Source organism: Nyctibius grandis, chromosome 2, assembly GCF_013368605.1.
Source record: "Nyctibius grandis isolate bNycGra1 chromosome 2, bNycGra1.pri, whole genome shotgun sequence".
Taxonomy (NCBI): Eukaryota; Metazoa; Chordata; class Aves; order Nyctibiiformes; family Nyctibiidae; genus Nyctibius; species Nyctibius grandis.
This window is the reverse complement of record NC_090659.1, coordinates 125636114-125656919: the sequence shown is the minus strand read 5'-3', so window position 1 is coordinate 125656919 and position 20806 is coordinate 125636114. Positions and strand designations below refer to the sequence as shown.

At 58.1% G+C, this 20806-nt stretch overlaps 1 protein-coding gene across 1 annotated transcript in view; it reads right to left on the bottom strand.

Annotated features, from left to right (window-relative positions):
• ARHGEF17 (Rho guanine nucleotide exchange factor 17) overlaps positions 1–19704 on the bottom strand; it is a 44001-nt gene extending 24297 nt beyond the window's left edge. The window contains exon 1 of the mRNA XM_068424356.1: positions 16696–19704. Within this exon, the coding sequence (XP_068280457.1) occupies positions 16696–19704 (3009 nt within the window). The remainder of the gene's footprint in view (positions 1–16695) is intronic.
• Between the last annotated feature and the right edge of the window lie 1102 nt (positions 19705–20806).

The window sequence follows — 20806 nt, the reverse complement described above, 5'->3', positions numbered from 1 at the left end:
GGCCTTCCACCGAAGGACGGGAGCTCTCCTAGGCTGCTCTATTTTATTTTTTAATAAAAAATCCGGGTGCAAATCCATCATTTTGCTTTTCCCTGCCTGAGTGTAGCAATGCAGGAGGAGCTGGAACATCCCCAGGGATTTTAAAACAACTTAAATTATTAAAAAAAAGGACGTGGCAAATCATGTCCTACCTCCACCCCCTGCAAACAAAGAGATATCGATGGAAGAAAGTCCTAAAAACTTCATTTTTTAAAGAAAAATGTGGTTTTAGGGAAAAAGGGAGAGCAGGGGTGTACATCCATGAGGAACCCCAGACACCACGGCAACCTTTTGAGCCCAGGCTGAGACCGTGCACACATCGGTGCATGTAATGATGCTGCTTGCAGCCACCCCGAGGACTCCCCACCCCTCCAAATCCTCCTGCCAGCAGGAACCGGGTCTCTGAAGCTGGGGACGTACCGGTGGGTGTCACACGCACTGTCACAACCTGGCTGTGATGCTAGAATCACATCCCATGGGACGGGGGATGTCTGTATCCCCAGAGATGCTGTTTCACCCCAAAATTCCCTTCCTGGACCCACAAAAGGCAGTTTCTCTGAGGTCAGCAGTGTAATGAGTTGTGCCAGGGCTCAGCCTTACCCTGGGTGAGCTGTAGTGGGGATTTTGACCCCAAGACCTCGCTTTAGGGCAAAAAAATACGACTTTAGGAAAAATCTGGAGCGTTTTGGACCATTTTGGGAGCGGGATTTGCCACTCGGGGCCTTCCCAGTTCATCCTTCCCGCAGCGGCCAAAGGAGGAGCTAGCCCTGCTCCGGGCAAAATTATTCCCACCCCTCCAAAACGTGCCAAAACTTTAAGAATAAATAAATACAAGTTGTTTTTCCTCCCGTTACGGCTTGTCCCTGCTGCCGGCTCCCGATGCGCCGCACTGCAGAGTGGGGGGGGGGGGATTCTCTAGGGTCTCATAGTAGGGTTGTGCTAGGAGCAGCCTGAATCTCCGCACCCCTTGAGACCCCCCGTTCCCAGTTTAGAACAAACTGGGGGGAAACTGGGATTTCTGCACCTTTTCTTTCCCTGAGTGCTTCTTCCCAGGGCAGATCCCACTAGAGGGAGCTGGGATATAGTGGGAGCCACTGGTCCATGGGGACAGTCCCCTGCCCCAGGGAGCCCACAGTTCATGGAGATCTCCCAAGCTTAACAATTTTAACACACGCTTGGATTTATTTCTACCAAAACTCTGGAAAAAAAAGGCTCAGAAACAAAACTGGACCCACTTCCATCCATCCCAACACAACAAGCAAACACGTCCGCAGCAAACGGCATCGTCCCGACACGTAAAACTTGCTCACGCAGCCGGAAAAGCCCCTGGCTGGCACCATCATCTGAAATAGGATGATGCTATTACAGCCAATCCCATATTTCCTCAATCTCTCTCTTTCTGGCAGAAAAATCGCTTGGGAAAAAAAAAAATCACATTATCTCCTCTCAGGAGGTTTTTAAGCAGGAGGTTTGATGGGGTTTTGTAGGGTTTTCAAGGCAAACCCATCTAACCTTCGCCTCGGGATAACTGATGCTCAGCCATACGGCCCACACAGCTCTGTGCCACATGGGTGGAGGGATGGCAGCCACCAGACAGGGGAAGACCTTGCTTTGCTGGGTACCAGCCACTGCCACCCCTGGGGACCAGCCCCTGGCATCCTTGGGTACCACTCACCTCCGTCCCTGGTACCACTCACCTCCATCCCTGGTACCACTCACCTCCATCCCTGGTACCACTCAACTCCGTTCCTGGGTACCAGTAACCCCCATCCCTGGTCCAAGCCACCCCACTCCTGGTACTAGTCCTCCCCATCCCTGAGTACCAGTCACCGCATCCCTGGACATGTCACTCTATCCCTGAGTACCAGCCACCCCATCCATGGTATCAGCCACCACCATCCCTGGGTACAAGTCATCTTCATCCCTGGTACCAGGCATTGCCATCCCTGGGTACCAGTCACCTCCATCATTGGTACCATCCACCTCCATCCCTGGGCACCAGTTACCACCATCCCTGGATACCAGTCACCTCTGTCCTTGGGTACCAGGCACCTCCTTTCCAGGGCATGTCACCTCATCCCTGGTACCAGTCACCTCCATCCCTGGGTACCAGTCACCTCCATCCCTGGGTACCTGTTACCTCCATCCCTGGGCACTAGTCATCTCCACCGCTGATAACAGCCACCACCATCCCTGGGTACCAGATACCTCCATCCCTGGGCACCAGTCATCACATCCCTGGGCACCAGTCATCTCCATTCCTGGTACCAGCCACCTCCATCCCTGGATATCAGCCACCTCCATCCTTGGGTACCAGTCACCTCCATCCCTGGGCACCAACCACCACCATCCCTGAGCACCAGACACCTCCTTCCCAGGGAATGTCACCCTGTCCCTGGGTACCAACCACCTCCATCCCTGGATACCAGTCACCTCCATCCTTGGGTACCAATCACCACATGCCTGGGCATGTCATCCCATCCCTGGGCACCAACCACCACCATCCCTGAGCACCAGTCACCTCCTTCCCAGGGCACGTCACCCTGTCCCTGGGTACCAACCACCTCCATCCCTGGTACCAGTGTCCTCATCCCTGAATACCAGTCATCCCATCCCTGGGACCACCACACCCCGTGTCCTGGGGAAACCACCCTCCACATCCCAGGGGAACACGAGGACCTGCACTGCAGAAGAGGGGCCGTGCCCGAGCCAGGCCGACGCCGTACAGCATCACGTCCGGGGCTGCATCCCCTCCGCGCCCAGCCGCTCGCTCATCTCCCACGGGTACGAAAAGTCGGAGCCACTTTCTGAAGCGTAACTTTCTTGAAAGGAAAGAGGAGCATAAATCAGCAGCTCTGATTCAGCTCCGCTTCGGTTACTAATAATACTCCCGTGTTTATTCGCAGCCCTGGGGCTGGAGATGTTTGCTTTTCCCTCGCTCGTGGTTTTTCCCAGGCTCCCAGCTCAAAGAAGAGCCTTGATTTGTTCAGGGATGCTCCCATGGAGAAACCCGGTGGCACAACCACCTCCGGGACAGGGAGGAAGAGGAGGAGGAGGAGGAGGAGGAGGAGGGTGGCTTCAGACCTAAACAGATGTGCCAAGAATTCAGCTGTTTTCCCTTCTTTGACTTCTCGGCTGCGGTGATTCATCCTGGGAGGACACGGCCTGGCTGTAATTTTTCTTTTGAAGTGTGAGAAAAAGCCAGGAAGAAAAAAAATAAAGGAGTTGGGAGTAAGTTTTTCAGGGCAGGGTGGAAGGATGCTGGGCATCCCGGTGCCGTCCTGGTGAGCGGTGCCGGTGGGATGGGGAGCGGGGAGACGGCAGGAGATTCATTTCCCGAAGCAACAAAAATTCATCCTCTAAACACATCATGGGGATTTTCCCGTGGGATTTTCACTTGAAATCAGGGTTTGCAGCACCGGCGTTGGGGTACAAGGGGTTACCTCCCCACTGAGATGCTGGCACATCTCAGGGCATCCTCCCTCGGCTGCTGGCAGCACCCCATGGTTGCCCCCCACCCAGAATCACAGAATCACAGAATCAATCAGGTTGGAAGAGACCTCTGGGATCATCGAGTCCAACCGTTGCCCTCACACCACCATGGCAACTAGACCATGGCACTAAGTGCCATGTCCAGTCTTTTCTTAAACCCCTCCAGAGATGGTGACTCCACCACCTCCCTGGGCAGCCCCTTACAATGGCTAATAACCCTTTCTGAAAGGGGGCACCCCATGCCCCTTTCCCACCCACTCCACCACGCTCACCCCATTCACCCCCCTCCACCCCGCTGCCATCCATCCCCCCGGCGCATTTGCAGAGCCCTCGCAAAACTCGTGTCACCGTGGCCCAGGGCACGGCGGGGGGCTCGCCGGCCCCTCGTTTGCCGCCAGCCTTTGCCCAGCCCCAGAGCAGCTTTCACCAAATATGGAAGGGTTTTTTTTGGCCTCCGGGTTTTCGGCACGCACGCAGGCCGGCCGCGGCCCAAGAGCGCAGCTTTCCAGATGCTGAGGTCAGCCGCACTCTCCTCTCCCTCCCTCCTTCCCCGCTTGGCCCCGCACCCACCGGCCGAGGGGTAGCGGCACCCCCCGACCCACCAGCATCCCTGGATCCCCCACCAGCACCCTCTGCTGCTGGCACAAGCCGCACCCCACAGCACCCCAAAGCGATAGTTAGTGGGATTTTTTTAGGGGGAGAGGGAAGCCAGGGAGAAGGGTGCCCGATGGTGGCACCCCTTGGCATTGGCACATGTGGGTAGGAGGTGCCCTGGGTGCCTGGTGGCACGGGGTGTGGATTCAGGTGAGGGGGGGTGCAAATAAAGTTGGGGTACACAGGAGGGGGATGGACTGGCACTTAGGGTGATAGGCACCAGGAGCTGACGGGCACCAGGAGCTGATGGGCATCAGGAGCTGATGGGCATTAGGAACTGATGGGCATTAGGAGCTGTTGGGCACCAGGAGCCTTTGGGCACCAGGAGCCGATGGGTATTAGGAGCTGTTGGGCACCAGGAGCCTTTGGGCACCAGGAGCCGATGGGTATTAGGAGCTGTTGGGCACCAGGAGCCAATGGGCACCAGGAGCCGTTGGGCATCAGGAGCTGTTGGGCACCAGGAGCCGATGGGCATCAGGAGCCATTGGGCATTAGGAGCCGATGGGCACCAGGAGCTGATGGGCACCAGGAGCTGTTGGGCATTAGGAGCTGTTGGGCATTAGGAGCCGTTGGGCACCAGGAGCTGATGGGCACCAGGAGCCGTTGGGCACCAGGAGCCGATGGGCACCAGGAACTGATAGGCATCAGGAGCCGTTGGGCATTAGGAGCCGTTGGGCACCAGGAGCCGATGGGCACCAGGAGCTGTTGGGCATCAGGAGCTGTTGGGCATTAGGAGCCGTTGGGCACCAGGAGCTGATGGGCACAAGGAGCTGTTGGGCACCAGGAGACGATGGGCACCAGGAGCTGATGGGCACCAGGAACCAATAGGCACTTGAGAGCTAAAGGGCATCCAGGAACTGATGAGCACCCAGGAGTCAATGGGCACCAGGAGCCATTGGGCACCTGAGAGCCAAAGGGCATTCAGGAGCTGATGGGCAGCCAGGAGCCAATGGGCATCAGGAGCCATTGGGCACCAGGAGCCAATGGGCACCCGAGAGCCAAAGGGCATTCAGGAGCTAATGGGCACCCAGGAGCCAATGGGCATCCAGACCTCCATGTGGACCCAGAATTCCGGGGGCACCAGAAGCCAAGAGGTATCCAGGACCCAAAGGGCACCCAAGAGTTGATGGATGGTCAGAAGCTGATGGATGCCCAGGAGCCACCCTGGAGTCCATGGGCACCCAGGAGCTGATGGGCACCAGGACCTGGCAACACCAAAGAGCCTACGGACATCCAGGAGCTCTTGGGCACCCAGGAGCCAACAGACACTCAGAGTCCATGGGCACCCAGGAGCTGATGGACGCCCAGGATGCAATAGGTACCAGGAATCCATGGGCACCCATGAATCCACAAGCACCCAGGAGCTGATGGACACCCAGGAGACAACAGACACCCAGGAGCCTATGGGCACCCAGAAGCCCATGGGCACTCTGAGTCCAAGGGCACCCAGAAGCCAATGGGCATCCCATGGGCACCCAGGAGCTGACAGATGTCCAGGATCCAATAGGTACCAGGAGTCCATGGGCACCCATGAATCAACAAACACAAAGGAGCTGATGGACACCCAAGAGCCAACAGACACCCAGGAGCTTGTGGGCATCCGGAGTCCATGGGCACCCAAGAACTGATGGATGGCTAGCATCCAACAGGTACTCAGGAGTCCATGGACACCCATGAATGCACATGCAACTGGGAGCTAAGACACCCAGGAGCTGACGGGCACCCAGGAGCCAACAGGTACCCAGAAGTCTATGGGCACCCAGAAGCCAATGGGCACCCATAGTGCATGAGGATGCAGGAGATGATGGATTCCCAGGATCCAACAGGTACCAGGAATCCATGGACACCCATGAATCCTTAAGCAACCATGAGATGACAGGCACCCACGAGCTGATGGGCACCCAGGAGCCAACAGGTACCAGGAGTCCATGGACACCCACAAATCCACAAGCACCCAGGAACTGACGGACACCCAGGAGCTGATGGGCATGCAGGAGCTGATGGATGGATCACAGAATCACAGAATCAACCAGGTTGGAAGAGACCTCAGGGATCATCGAGTCCAACCGTTGCCCTGACACCACCCTGTCGACTAGACCATGGAACTAAGTGCCATGTCCTTAGGATCCAACAGGTACTAGGAGTCCATGGGCACCCACAAATCCACAAGCACCCAGGAGCTGATGGGCACCCAGGAGCTGACGGGCACCCAGGAGCTGATGGGCATCCAGGAGCTGACAGGCACCCAGGAGCCAACAGACATCCAGGAGTCCATGAGCACCCAGGAGCTGATGGGCACCCAGAAGCTGACAAGTACCAGGAGTCCATGGGCACCCAGAAATCCACAAGCATCCAGGACTGACAGACATCCAGGAGCTGATGCAAACCCAGGAGCCAACAGGTCCCCAGGAGTTCAAGGGCACCCCAGAGCTGACAGACATACAGGAGCCCCAAACAGCCGGTTCCACGCCCCTGCTTCAGCCCTTCTCATGTCCCCCCACCTGGATCCATGTCCTTGGCAGCAGCCTGGATGCAACCACAAGGAGAAGTCCCCCTTTGTGCCCATGCCAGCCTCCATCCCCAGTGTCACCCATGCCCCATGGACACCCATCCCCACAGCACCCCACACTCAGCGGGTCCCCTCGCCCAGCACAGCTGCAACTGCAGCGGAAGGGAGCCGGTGGGGGGGGGGGACCACGGACCTCACCAGGAACGCCCACATCCCACGTCACATCACGGCGAGGCGAGAGGTGACGCCTTCCCTGCCATGTCATTGTCACAGCGGCACCCTGGGGGGGGAGGGGGTGTGAAAAAAAAGGACGTTTTGGCATCTACTGACCTGCGGCGGGTTCGGACGACCAAGGGATGAGTCCCCTCTCCGCTTACTGAGGCTCTGAGCCATCTATATCCCATCTCACCAGGGTTTTGGGCAACCAAAACGATCAAAAATGGACCAAAACTGATCCCCTACCGCTAGCGACGGTGTTTCTGCCGAGGGGTCAGGATGAAACCCTTCCAAGAAGAAAAAAAGCAAGAAGAAGGATGCCAAATCAGGGCAGGCTGACGAGTCTGCTGCTACTCCAGCTAAAAAAAGCAGGAAACCATATCCCGGGCTTGGAGATGCCAATCTTCTCATGCAAACAACTCCCTTCTTGTTTTTTTTGGAGAGTACCGGAGGGCTCGGGAACGGGCAGTCACAAATAGCAACTCCACCGCACCGCCAAGGAAACGTTCTCCAGCCCCAGGAACTGTGTGGGGACGCTGATGTCCATACGTCAGGATGGTGGCTCCTCCAGAGGGGACCTGGTGGTGACCATCCCCCTGTTGGGATGGTGGCTTCTCTGGAGGGGAGCTGGTGGTGGTCATCCCCATGTTGGGATGGTGGCTTCTCCAGAGGGGCCTTGGTGGTTGCCACCCCCCCTTGGGACGGTGGCTCCTCCAGGGGGGACCTGGTGGTGACCGTCCCCCTGTTGGGATGGTGACTTCTCTGGAGGGGAGCTGGTGGTGGTTGTCTCCATGTTGGGATGGTGGCTTCTCCAGAGGGGACTTGGTGGTTGCCACCCCCCCTTGGGATGGTGACTCCTCCGGGGGGACCTGGTGGTGACCGTCCCCCTGTTGGGATGGTGACTTCTCTGGAGGGGAGCTGGTGGTGGTTGTCTCCATGTTGGGATGGTGGCTTCTCCAGAGGGGACTTGGTGGTTGCCACCCCCCCTTGGGATGGTGACTCCTCCAGGGGGGACCTGGTGGTGACCGTCCCCCTGTTGGGATGGTGGCTTCTCTGGAGGGGACTTGGTGGTTGCCACCCCCCCCATTGGGATAGTGGCTCCTCCAGAAGGGACTTGATGGTAGCCATCCCCTCATCGCGATGGTCACTCCTCTGGAGGGAAGCTGGTGGTGGTGGCCATCCCCACATTGGGACGGTGGCTTCTCCTGACGGGATCTGGTGGTAGCCATCCCCATGTTGGGATAGTGACTCCTCCAAGGGGAACCTCATAGTCACAGTCCCCATGTTAGGATGGTAGTTTCTCCAGAGGGGAGCTGGTCGTGGCTGTACCCACGTGGGGATGGTGGCTCCTCAAGGGGGCACCTGGTGGTAGCCAGCTCCACATCGGGATGGTGGCTTCTCTGGAGGGGACCTGGTGGAGGCCATCCCCATGTTGGGATGGTGGCTTCTCCAGAGGGAACCTGGTGGTGGACACCACCACAGATGGCCTTTCCCCAGCAGATGTCCTAGTGAGGTTCATTGGTGTCTTGGATGTCACTGGTGGGGTGGAAGGCAGTGGTGGCCATCCTCTAGTTCCCAAAAAGGGACATGCCCAGGGGCTCTGGGACATTGTAGGACATGGGGGTCACACAAGCCCAACATGTTCGTGCCATCAACCCTTCTACCCCTCAAATTAAAGGGATTCATTTTAGAATAATCTATATAAGGCACAGAAGGACATGCAGCTTGAGGACAACCCCCATCTACAACCAGGAATGGTGGTCACAGAGCAACTGGCACCAGTGCAGGTAGGGAGTGGGCAGGTTGGGACCAGCCCCCCCATCCCCCGGAAGCCCAGCAGCTCTGATGGGAGCTTGGACAAAGCGCGAGTTACTGGAATATTTTTTACCCAGATGCTGATTTTTCGTTCTCCCTCCCATTGGCCAGGCCGCAGTTCCCAAAGACCCAAAAGCAAACACGCTATTTTTAGAGAAGAGTTCATCTACTGGAGCCATTCCCTTTGAAATTCCTCACCCATCCTCTCCATGGAAACCGAGGAGCCCAGAGAAACAGCCCCACTGGGACCAACCATCAGAGCTTTAAAAAGAGCCACGTTGAGGGAGAGGGGGTGGAAGTGGCTGATTTTTCTTCTCCGGACACATCTTGGCCTGGAAACTCCATGGTGGAAATCACAATGTATTTGGTTTAGTGGGTTCTGTCTGTGCAAGCTGGGCTTGATGGCTTCAGGAGGAGATGTCCTGGAAGATGGACCATGCCCATTCTGAAAATCACACCTGTATGGCTAGTGGGGCCTGTTGTTTTGGATGGGTGGTGGGGATGGGTGGTGGAGATAGGTGGAGGGGGCTGGCTGGCTGGATGGAGATGGATGGAGATGGGAGGACATGGATGAATGGATGGATGAATGGGTGGAGATGGATGAGTGGAGATGGATGGAGATGGGTGGATGGGTGGATGGAGATGGATAAATGAATGGAGCTAGATGGATGGAGATGGATCGATGGATCCATGGATTGATGGATGGATGGAGATGGGTGGCTAGGGATGGACGGATGGATGGAAGGAAGGAAGGAAGGAAGGAAGGAAGGAAGGAAGGAAGAAAGGATGGGGGTCTCCTCCCCTGCTTTCCTGGCGAAAGCCCCAGGAGAAGAGGAAGAAACTCTGTACAGACCAAACCCCAGTGGTGCCCCACTGCAACTTCCATTCATGTGATGGCACCACCTTCTCCATCCTGAATTTAGGAGAAGTCCCTGTTGCAGCTCTGAAGCTGTGGGAACTGCCCCATCAGGACCTGCTTGCACCGGACAGGTGATGGATCTCAGCAACGAAGTCATAGCAAGTGGAGACCTCGATATGTCACCTCTGAGGTCTGTCCCATCACAGAGGGATCAGCATCCACAGGAAACATCCCACTTTGGAAATATCCCTGAGAAAGGCTCTAAATCCCATAACTCTTGCAAGGATGGACCAACACCGCAGCAACAAGACCCAGGAAGCTCTGAGCCTCCATCCCAGCTGAGTTTGGCAGGAGGGTACCAACGATGCACGTGCACATCTCAGAGATGCCCATCTGCTGCTTCCCCTGCAAGAAGGACCTTTCCATGCACCCTTGCACAGGCACCCCTGCACCAAGGACCTCCTCGTGCACCCCTGCATGTCCACCCCTGCACCAAGGACGTCCCCGTGCACACCAGCACCATGGATTTCCCTGTACAGGGATGCACATGGACAGCAGCCCCATGGATCTCCTTGTGCACCCCTGCACGTCCACCTCTGCACCAGGGACCTCCTTGTTCACCCCTCCATGTCCATCTCTGCACCAGGGACCTCCTCGTGCACCCCTGCACGTCCACCTCTGCACCAGGGAACTCCTCATGCACCCCTGCACGTCCACCTCTACACCAGTGACCTCCTCATGCACCCCTGCACGTCCAACTCTGCACCAGGGACCTCCTTGTGCACCCCTACATGTCCATCTCTGCACCAGGGACCTCCTCATGCACCTCTGCACATCCACCTCTGCACCAGGGACCAACTTGTTCACACCTACATGTCCATCTCTGCACCAGGGACCACCTCGTGCACCCCTCCACGTCCACCTCTGCCACCAAGGATCTCCTGCACGTCCACCCCTGTGCTGAGGACCTCTCCATACACCCCTGCACACGCACCCCTGGACCAGGGACCTCCCCGTGCACCCCTGCACCTCAGCACCTGCACAGGACCGTGGGTCTTTCTGCGGGCTGGAAGCGGAGCTCACACCAAGCCCATCCCAACCTCCCACCCTCGCCGCAGCCCCAGCGTCCTGCCAAGAGCCTGACCTTTGGGCCAGGTGGCCACGGGCCAAGGCCAGCCCTCGGCTCCGAGCTCAGCCCAGCGCTAACCCTCGCGCTCCGGGGACACGTCCTGCCCCACGCCCACCATCACAGGGCACCCCCAAGCACGTGGGGTGCTACCGTGGGGTGTCTGGGCTCAAAGGGGTGTACCCCAGCTGGGCCATCCCCTCTGTTGGAGTTTGCTGCCTAATTAATTAGAGGCTTTTAATTAAAGAAGGGGCAGGCACTGGGGACAAGGAGCAAGGGGTCATCAGACATGTTCTCTGTGTCACCCAAGGGCGTTCAAAACCCTGGGGGCAAAAAAAAAGGGGCAAAAATGGGCAGAGTTAAGGGGATTTTGGCACCAGGGAAGGAAAGGGACAAAGATGGGGTGATTTGAGGGGATTTTGGCACCAGGGAAGGGGTAAAAATGGGCAGAGATAAGGGGATTTGGGCTGGTTCACTCCCTGGCCATGTTGCTTGGCCCCTGTGCCAGTCTGTGCCGCTGATGGGTAGCATCACCTGTGGGTCCCCCCGATGCCGGCCAACTTCTCCTCGCTCCATCCCACCACCAACCTCCCTCCGAAGGGCAGCAGGGGCTGCCTGCGTGCCTCAGTTTCCCCCCTTCCCAGCGTTTCACTGAGCACAGCAGAGCCAGGGGTGCAAAAACCAGGCAAACCATCGGTGGAGGCGCTGGGAGAGGGAAGCCAAGATTTACCCATCCTCATCCTCTCCCCACAATGGCTTTAATTATAGATTTCCAGTAACGCTGAAAAATGAGAAAACACCCAGCCATGCCCCAAAACCTGGTTTCTATGGAGATTTACGGGAAGGGAACGGAGGGATAAATGGGTCCAAGGAATATATGGCCCTCGAGCTGTCCCCAAAGTGTGGACGAGCTTCTGGAGGATGAGCCGTGCCGGGGCGAGCTCGGAGGGAGGATGCTCGGGAGGGATGGAGAGGTTTTACGCAAGTGTCCCTGGGAAAGTGACCCCGCTGTTTCCCTCTGGGGATCCCCTTCCATCCCCGATGGCTTTTTCGGGGTGCGGTCACCCCGCTCGGGGAGCAGCAGGTGGGGAAGGCAGCGGCTGGGGCGCCGAGGGCCGCGTTCCCACGACTCCTCCGCTCCCGCGAGGTGCTATATTTAAATCAATATTTTCCTGTTTAATCCGACTGCTGCTAAGTCAACAAACACGAGCATGGCAGCGAAAATACCTAATTTTCCATCCCGTGCTGGATTCAGCCACGGGGAAAAGAAAGATGCAAGGGGTTGCCAGCCTGGCATCCCGCTCAGACCTTCACCGAGCAGCAAACGGACCTCAAATCCACCCCAAACGCACCCTACATGCACCCTTGCTCGGTGCCAGGCTGCTGCACACGCGTGTGCATGGGTGTGCAGGCGTGTGCTGCCCATCCCAGCGGCTCATGGGATGCTGGAGGCAGAAAAACTTCTCTGCCTTGAGTTATTTGGGGTTTTTTTCTTGCTTTCTTGAAAGCATCTTTTCTTCTCGTGGCCCCCGCGCCGCGCGCCGGAGCGGGGGACGTGCTGCTAACGGCTCCTGGGGAATTAAAAGCCTCTCGCCCGGCATCAGACAGGGTGAAGGAGTTCTTCTGCACCCAGGACAGCTTGGCCGGCTCCAGCCCCACAGAGGATCGCTGGAAAGCACCCAGGACAAACAGTCCTGCCGCCGAGGGAGAACAGCACGTTATCAATCCCAACCGGGACGCGCCGGGCGGCCGAACCCAGCAAACACCCGGCACAGCAGCGCTCACCTCCACCAAAGCCACCCCCAAACCATGGGGGCTGGGAAAATATCTTGGGGGAATGATGCTGTGGGGATGCTGGACCCCAGGAGAACATTTTGGGGGAATGATGCTGTGGGGATGCTGGACCTCAAGAGAACATCTTGGGGGGATGATGCTGCAGGGTGATGGACCCCAGGAGAACATCTTGTGGGAATGATGCTGTGGGGATGATGGATCCCTGAAGAACATCTTGGGGGAATCATGCTGCATGAATGGCGGACCCCAAGAGAATATTTTGGGAGAATCATGCTGCAGGGATGCTGGATCCCAAGAGAACATCTTGGGGGAATGATGCTTTGGGGATGCTGGACCCCAGGAGAATATCATGGGAGAATCATGCTGCAGGGATGCCTGACCCCAAGAGAACATCTTGGGGGGATGATGCTGTGGGGATGCTGGACCCCAGGAGAACATTTTAGGGGAACGATGCTGCGGGGATGCTGGATCCCAGGAGAACATCTTGGGGGAATGATGCTGTGGGGATGCTGGACCTCAAGAGAACATCTTGGGGGGATGATGCTGCGGGGATGCTGGACTCCAAGAGAACATCTTGTGGGAATGATGCTGTGGGGATGCTGGTTCCCAGGAGAACATCTTGTGGGAATGATGCTGTGGGGATGCTGGTTCCCAGGAGAACATCTTGGGGGAATGATGCTGTGGGGATGTTGGACCTCAAGAGAACAACTTGGGGGATGATGCTGTGGGGATGCTGTTCCTCAAGAGAACATCTTGAGGGAATAATGCTGTGGGGGTGGTGGTCCCCAGGAGAACATCTTGGGGGAATGATGCTGTGGGGATGCTGGACCCCAGGAGAACATCTTGGGGGAATGATGCTGTGGGGATGCTGGATCCCAGGAGAACATCTTGGGGGAATGATGCTGTGGGGATGCTGGACCTCAAGAGAACAACTTGGGGGGATGATGCTGTGGGGATGCTGGATCCCAGGAGAACATTTTGGGAGAATGATGCTGCAGGGATGCTAGACCTCAAGAGAACATCTTGGGGGGATGATGCTGTGGGGATGCTGGACCCCAGGAGAACATCTTAGGGGAACGATGCTGTGGGGATGCTGGACCTCAAGAGAACATCTTGGGGGGATGATGCTGTGGGGATGCTGGATCCCAGGAGAACATTTTGGGGGAATAATCCTGCAGGGATGCTGGTCCCCAGGAGAATATTTTGAGGGACCATTGCTGCACACTTGCCAGACCCCATTATTAATCCCTTCCCAACGTCATCTGCCGGAGACAGACACCGAGATGGCTGGATCAGCACCGTGACGAAGGACGGATGCTCCAACACCCCAAAATCCCCAAGCAGCAATGACCACTTCCCCAAGCAGACGACCGATCTCGCGACGTCCGCCCTCTCAGTTGAGTTGGGGGCGGCAGGGGAAAGAAATAAATAAAAAATAAAGCTTATTTCTTCACCATCTGTCAGGGAGCAAGTAAATCTCCGCTCCCAGCCAGCCGTCCTGGTGCCAAGTTATATCTGGTCCTCGATGCTCTCTCCTATAATTAAAGCAACTCCCTTGCAGGGCTCGGTCCCCCTCCACCCCCCCCAGCCCCAGCTGGTGCCATCTGAAATAAAACATCCCAGCTCCGCCGTATAATAAATCAAAAAGAGAAATAAAAATCCCGGTTTCAGCTCTGTTATGGCCGCAGCACAAAGAAATTCAAGGGCAGGAGAGAGATTTGAAGATCCAGCTGCGGCGTTGCCCTTAAAAGGGAAAATTCGCACCCTCTTCACCCAGGGCAGTGGGTTCAAGCAAGGTGAGGAGCATCCCCATGTGGTGGCCCGTGTCCCTGAGGTGATGCTCGGCCAAACGGGGCTCCCAGTCGCCAGACCCCAGTGCTGGAGTTGATAAAAATCCACTCGAAATGATCCTAAAGTGACCAGGGTCGGGGGGTGTATCGGGGTGTGGGGTCAGCAGAGCATCCCTGACACCGGGGCCATCACGGGGTGGGCACTGTCCCTGTCACACCGCAGGGAGCTGCCTGAATAAAAAATATCTCTTTATAAATTATTACTATAAACCATATATTATATAAACTTAACACGTTAATAATTTAGTAAGAGATATTTGTTTACAAAGAAATGCCACTGGGTGCACTGCCTCACCTTGGGGACCTGCCAATGTCCCCGAGGTGCCACCAGCTGTGGCACCAGGAAGTTTCTCGTTACTCTGCTTAATTATAACGCTTGAAGCTTCAATAGCACTTTTCACCCCAAGATCGGAGAGGACAAGCGCCTCGCTCTAAACTGGTACATCGGGCAAAAATGCGGCAAAATTCACCCAAAATTATTTCCTAGGATGTTTTACACAGGAGCCAAGAGTTCCCTGTTCTCGGTCACCAATAGCTGCTGTCTGGCAATGGGGACAACAGCTGGAGAAGGAGATGGATGGGGGGGGGCAGAACCACCCAGGAGAACATCTTGGGGGAATAATGCTGTGGGGATGCTGGATCCCAGGAGAACATCTTGGGGGAACGATGCTGTGGGGATGCTGGATCCTAGGAGAACATCTTGGGGGAATGATGTTGCAGGGGTGCTGGAGCCCAGGAGAACATCTTGGGGGGATGGTACTCCAGGGATGCTGGACCTCAAGAGAATATCTTGGGGGAATGATGCTGCAGGGATGCTGGTCCCCAAGAGAACATCTTGGGGGAATGATGCTGTGGGGATGCTGGATCCCAGGAGAACATTTTGGGGGAATGATGCTGCAGGGGTGATGGACCCTAGGAGAACATCTTGGGGGGGTGATGCTGCAGGGATGCTGGACCTCAAGAGACCTTCTTGGAGGAATGATGCTGTGGGGATGCTGGACCCCAGGAGAACATCTTGGGGGGAGGATGTCGCAGGGACGCTGGGCCCCAGGAGAACTTCTTGAGTGGATGATACTGCAGGGATGCTGGATCCTACAAGAATATCTTGGAGTAATGATGCTGCTGGGATGCTGGACCCCACGATAATATCTTCAGGGTATAATGCTGTGGGGATGCTGGACCCCACAAAAACATCATGGGGGAAGATGCCGCAGGGATGCCTGACCCCAAGAGAATATCTTGGGTGAATGATGCTGCAGGGAACTGGATTTTGCGAATGTTCAAAGAAAAACGCCCCTTGCTCCACTCGGCTCTGCCCTGGCCAGCAAGGGTTACACCGCCAGGCTCGGCCCCGGGGACTTCACGCTTGGCTGCCAGAGGCTGTTGGAAGGGAACGGTCCAGCCCGTCCTCATAAATCGGCACCGAAGCAGGGCGAGAGAGCCCTGCCAGCCCCATTCCCGCGAGCTCTCCGCTCATCCCCCACGGGAACGGGTATTTCTGGGCTTCGCCCGGAGCTATTAAAAGCCCCGTGGGTGCCGGCACTGCTGTGCTGCAGGAGGAGGTGGCGCTTCCAAGAGCTTCCCGGCACAAACACCCGGAGCGATGGGAACCCAAGTCCATCTTCAAACAACAGCCAAGGGGTCGGCAAGGCCCAAAACCCACCCCAGGAAAGACCCCAAAGCAAGCGGCCGCGCTTCAGGGCGAGAAAACCACCTTTGCATCCCCCAAGCAGCATTAACTCTTCCTCAGACAAGATAAAAAACTTCACCCATCGATAAATATTCAGTGCATGCACAAGAATATTTTTTCCCACGCCACCAGCACGGCAAAGCCCACGGTCCCGGGTGGAGGGATGGCGATTTTTTGGGGGGGAAAATGCCAATTTGGTCGATAAGGGATATGACATGGGGAATCCCAAGCAAAAGGACAACTTAAGCCCTCCCTGGCAAGGAAAAAGCAATTTTGGGTTCAGCATCTCAGGGTTGGCCAAGAGCACACCCATTTACTGGGACCTTATATAGCTATATATAAATATAGCATATAATATCTATATCTATAAAACCACCTTCCACCAAAATTTGGTACTATTTAACCTGAAAACTGCTTCTTCCCACCCAAAAATCACCTTTTTACTGGGGATTTTGCTCCTACAAACAAGAGCTCATCCCCTTGGGACCACTGGAAAGGGCTGGGAAGGCTCTTGGCCACCCAACAGCGCATCCCCAGATGGGAATTTGTCCCCAATGAGGGACACGCAAGGGACCCCCAAAGCCACCAATGCTTTGGAGGGGTCATGTACCCCGTGAGACGAAGGTGTTTTTAGGTTGGATGGGCACTTACCACCTGCGGCTTGGTCCTGGGGCTGTGTTCGTCGGGCGGCCGCGGGCACCGGGGCAGCCGGGGCGGTGGGGCAGCAGGCGGAGAGCGGGGTCCATCCCCAGGACCAGGGGACGTGTCACCTGAGTTGAGGGCCAGCATGTAGCGCTTGGTGACATCCTCCAGTGAAGGAGGTTGGAGAGTCGGGAAGGATTTGCCAGGTGAGCGGCTGGCAGCCGGTGTGGGGAGGTGGCTGTGGTGGCCGGAGGGGACAAGCGGCTCGGGGACGGTGATGGGGATGAAGGTGGTGGGCTCGCTGGTGTGACGGACGTGCTTGGTGGCCGGGCGGTTCTTGGTGAGGACGGCAGGCGCCGGCGGTGGTTGGTTTTCCTGGTGAGCTGTGCGGTTGGAGCGCTTCTTGGAGCTGCGCCGGGCGATGCGAGGGGACAACACATCAGCCAACTTGGGGTCAAAGCCATAGCCATGGCCGGTGCCCAGCGCTGCTGGCTGTGCCGAGAGGATGGGCTCACTGCTGGACGGCGGGATGCTGGGCTCCAGCTCGCTGATGGCCTCACCAGGACCTTCGAAGGCACCGCCTGGCAGCTCACCGCGGCGGCTGGGGTCGCTCAATGACTTCTTCTTGATGGTCTTGCCATTGCCCTTCTCATCGATGAGCTTAGCCATGGCACCGGGTTGGCTGACGATGGTCTGGATGAGGCTGCTGTAGTCCCGCGGCCCATCGCTGCCGAGCGATAGGTCGCTGCCTGCGCTGCCTGCGCTGCCTGCGATGGCGGCGGGTTGGGGGATGCCCGCCTTGGCGCTCAGCGAGCCCAGGAGGTTGCTGTCGACGGAGAAATTCTTCGCCTCCTCCGCCACCGAGCATCTCCGGTGGGGCATGGGGTCGCTCAGGGAGCGGTAGGGCTCGGTGCCACCGTCGCTGCCACCCTCCATCCCATTGGCACCCACCGAGGGGAACTTACGGCGGCGCCGCAAGCTGCCGGGGGTACTCGGTGTCTCAGATTTGCCAGCTGGAAGGTCTTCAACCACCGCTGTGGGGTGAGCGGGCAGTGGTGTTTCGGCGTCACTGGCTGCTGGCCCGGCATTGGGCAGTGTCCAGGCGTCCACAGCTTCATGCAGGTCTTGGAAGGGCACCCCTGTGGGCTCCAGCTCCGTGACGATGCCCTCGTCCGTCACGCTCGACTCGTGACCCGACAACTCCTCCACGGATTTCCTGCGAGCGAGGTTCTCCTCCAACTCCACTTCCTTCAAACACCGCATGCTCTCCGCCTGTCCCCGAAGGGTCGCGTCTGTTGTCCCTGTCAGTGCCGTCACCTCGGCGCCCTCCACACCTCCGCTGTCCTTCTGCTCAGCCGTGAAGCCATAGTCCTGCTGGGAACCCATCCTGCTGATCTTCTCAAAGACCTGCCTTGCCTCCTGAATATACTGGTCCTGGATGACCATGGGGAGAGCATCCTCATCCCCCCGCTGTCCCCCATCCAAAGTCACCCGGTCCTGGCTCTCAGTGGTGGCCAGGAGGAGCTCGGAGGAGCTCTGCTTCATGGTGCTCTGTAGGAAAAGCCGCCGTGTCCCCGATTTTTCGGAGCAGGTGAAGGACTTGGCACGACGCAAAGTGGCCGTCAAGTCCTTGAGCGTTGGCCGCTCGCCCGGCGCCCAGCGGTTGGGGGGCTGAGCGGCACCATGGCTGCCTGGGGAGGGGTTGGCGATGATGGAGCAGCCGTCGGAGCCTGCATCAAGGCCGATCCTTACCCCTTTCTTCTTCACCTTCAGCTCCGAGAGGTCTGATTTGAGGAAGCTGAGGAGCGTCAGGGTCTCGGTGGCGATGTCGGGGTTGGACAAGGACTTGCGGTGCTTGGCCTGCTCCCCTTCCAGCCCGGGCTGGTGCAGGCTCTCGCTCCCAAAGTCTGGTTTCGCCTTGGCCGTGCCCTGCGGCAGCTTGGGACGGATGCGGACCGCCGGCTGTCCCCACACCAGGCCATCGCTCGTCCCGAAACTGGGTGATCGATAGACACCGTAACCTGCTTGGAGAGTCCGTCCTTGGTTGGGCCAACAGACCCCAAACTGTTCCTCTTCCTTCAGCGTCTCCGTGCTGGAATAACGACTGCTGCTCCGCGACCCACCGGGGCTGCCGAAGGGCAGGATGTTCACCTTGGAGACGCGGGCCACCACGGGCAAGGGATGACGGGGGACAACCCTCCCGCAGCCTTCAGCCTCGGCCTCGCCGCCATCCGCCGCGCTCTCCCAACCACCGCTCTCCTCCTCCTCCTTCTTCTTCTTGCGGGCGGCGCGGTGCCGGTGGTGGGCACCGCTTTGCCCTTCGCCTTCGCTGCCCGACGAAGCGCGGGGGGAACGGGACGCCGTTGTTGTTTCATCTTCCCCGTTGGAGCGGGGCGATGGGGAGGAGGAGGGTGGTTGCGGTCGAGTCGAGTTATGCCAGGAATGCGGGCCGGGCTCCGGCGGAGCTCCGCGGGGAGAGCGGAGCGCCGGGTGCGGGACGCGGCTGCGGGGCGGAGGCGGCGGGGGAGCTCCGCGACCGCTCCCGCTCCCGGCCCCGCTCCCGTTCCCCACCCCGCTCCCGCTGCCGTTCCCATGCCCGGTTCCCCCCGTAGATTGCCGGCAGCTTTCCCCGAAGAGTTTCCGCATCGCCGGGACGCTGGGCCAACGCGGTGCCTCCGCCGTTAAGCCCGGGCCCGGCGGCGACGACGACGACGACGGCGGCGGCGGAGGCGGTGGCGGCGGCGGTGGAGCCGAGGAGAGGAGCTGAACCCCGGCATGAACCGGGCCCGTTGGCTCCGGTTCGGTAAAACGAAGCGAAAGTTGCCGTACCGAAGGGGCCAGGCTGCCAAAAGCCCGGCCCGGTTGTTGCTCCGCGATCGACGCTGAAACTTTCCTACCCGGGAAGAAGAAGAAGGAGGAGGAGGAGGAGGAGGAGGAGGAGGAGGAGGAAGGCGGGGAGGAGGCGGGCAGCAGCCACCGACCCGCCGCTACCCCCCGATCTCTGCCCCCCTCCGCCATTGTCTGCCCCCCCCCGCCGCCGCCGCCGCCGCCTCCGCCCGCCCCCCGGCCCCGGCCCCGCCGCGCCCCGGCCCCGGCCCCGCCGCAGGCACCGCCCGGCCCCGCTCCTCCTCCGGGCTGCCAGCGGCCTTCATCCCGCCCGCTTTGTTTTCTCTCTCTCTCTCTCTTTTTCTCTTTTTTTTTTGGGCTTTTCCTCCTCCCTCACCCCCTGCTTTTTTATTTGTTGCATTCAAATAAACTTTCCTCCCCCCCGGAGGCGGGGTTTCCTCCCGCAGAGGGGGATGGTTGGAGGGTTTGCCTTTTTTTTTATTATTATTTATTTATTTTTATTTAATTTTTCTTTTTATGGGTGCGGGAGGGGGAGTGGAAGGTGGCCACAGAGCTGCCCTCCTGCTGCCAGGCCAAGCAGGAGCACCCCACGTCCCCCCCGCACCCTTCATCCCCCCCAGCATCCTTCACCCCCCTCCCCATCCTTCACCCCCCCCGCATCTTTCACCCCCCTCATATCCTTCATCCCCTCCCCAGCCTTCACCCCCCGCAAAACCTTCACCCCCCTCTGCAATCTTTATCCCCTCAACATCCTTAACCCCCCCACATCTTTCATCCCCCCCAGCATCCTTCATCCCCCTCATATCCTTCACCCCCCTCCCCATCCTTCACCCCCCCGCATCTTTCACCCCCCTCATATCCTTCATCCCTTCCCCAGCCTTCACCCCCCAAAACCTTCACCCCCCTCTGCAACCTTTATCCCCCCAACATCCTTAACCCCCCCCACATCCTTCATCCTCCCCCTGCATTCATCATCCCCCCACAACCCTCACCCCCCCCAGCACCCTTCACACCCCCCCCGCATCTTTCACCTCCCTCATATCCTTCATCCCCCCCCAAACCTTCACCCCCCTCTGCAACCTTTATCCCCCCAGCATCCTTCATGCCCCCCCTCATATCCTTCATCCCCCCTCCCTCATCCCTGCATCCTTAACCCCCCTCCAGCATCCTTCACCTCCCTCATATCCTTCATCCCCCCCCAAACCTTCACCCCCCTCCACAACCTTTATCCCCCCAACATCCTTCATCCCCCCCCATATCCTTCATCCCCCCT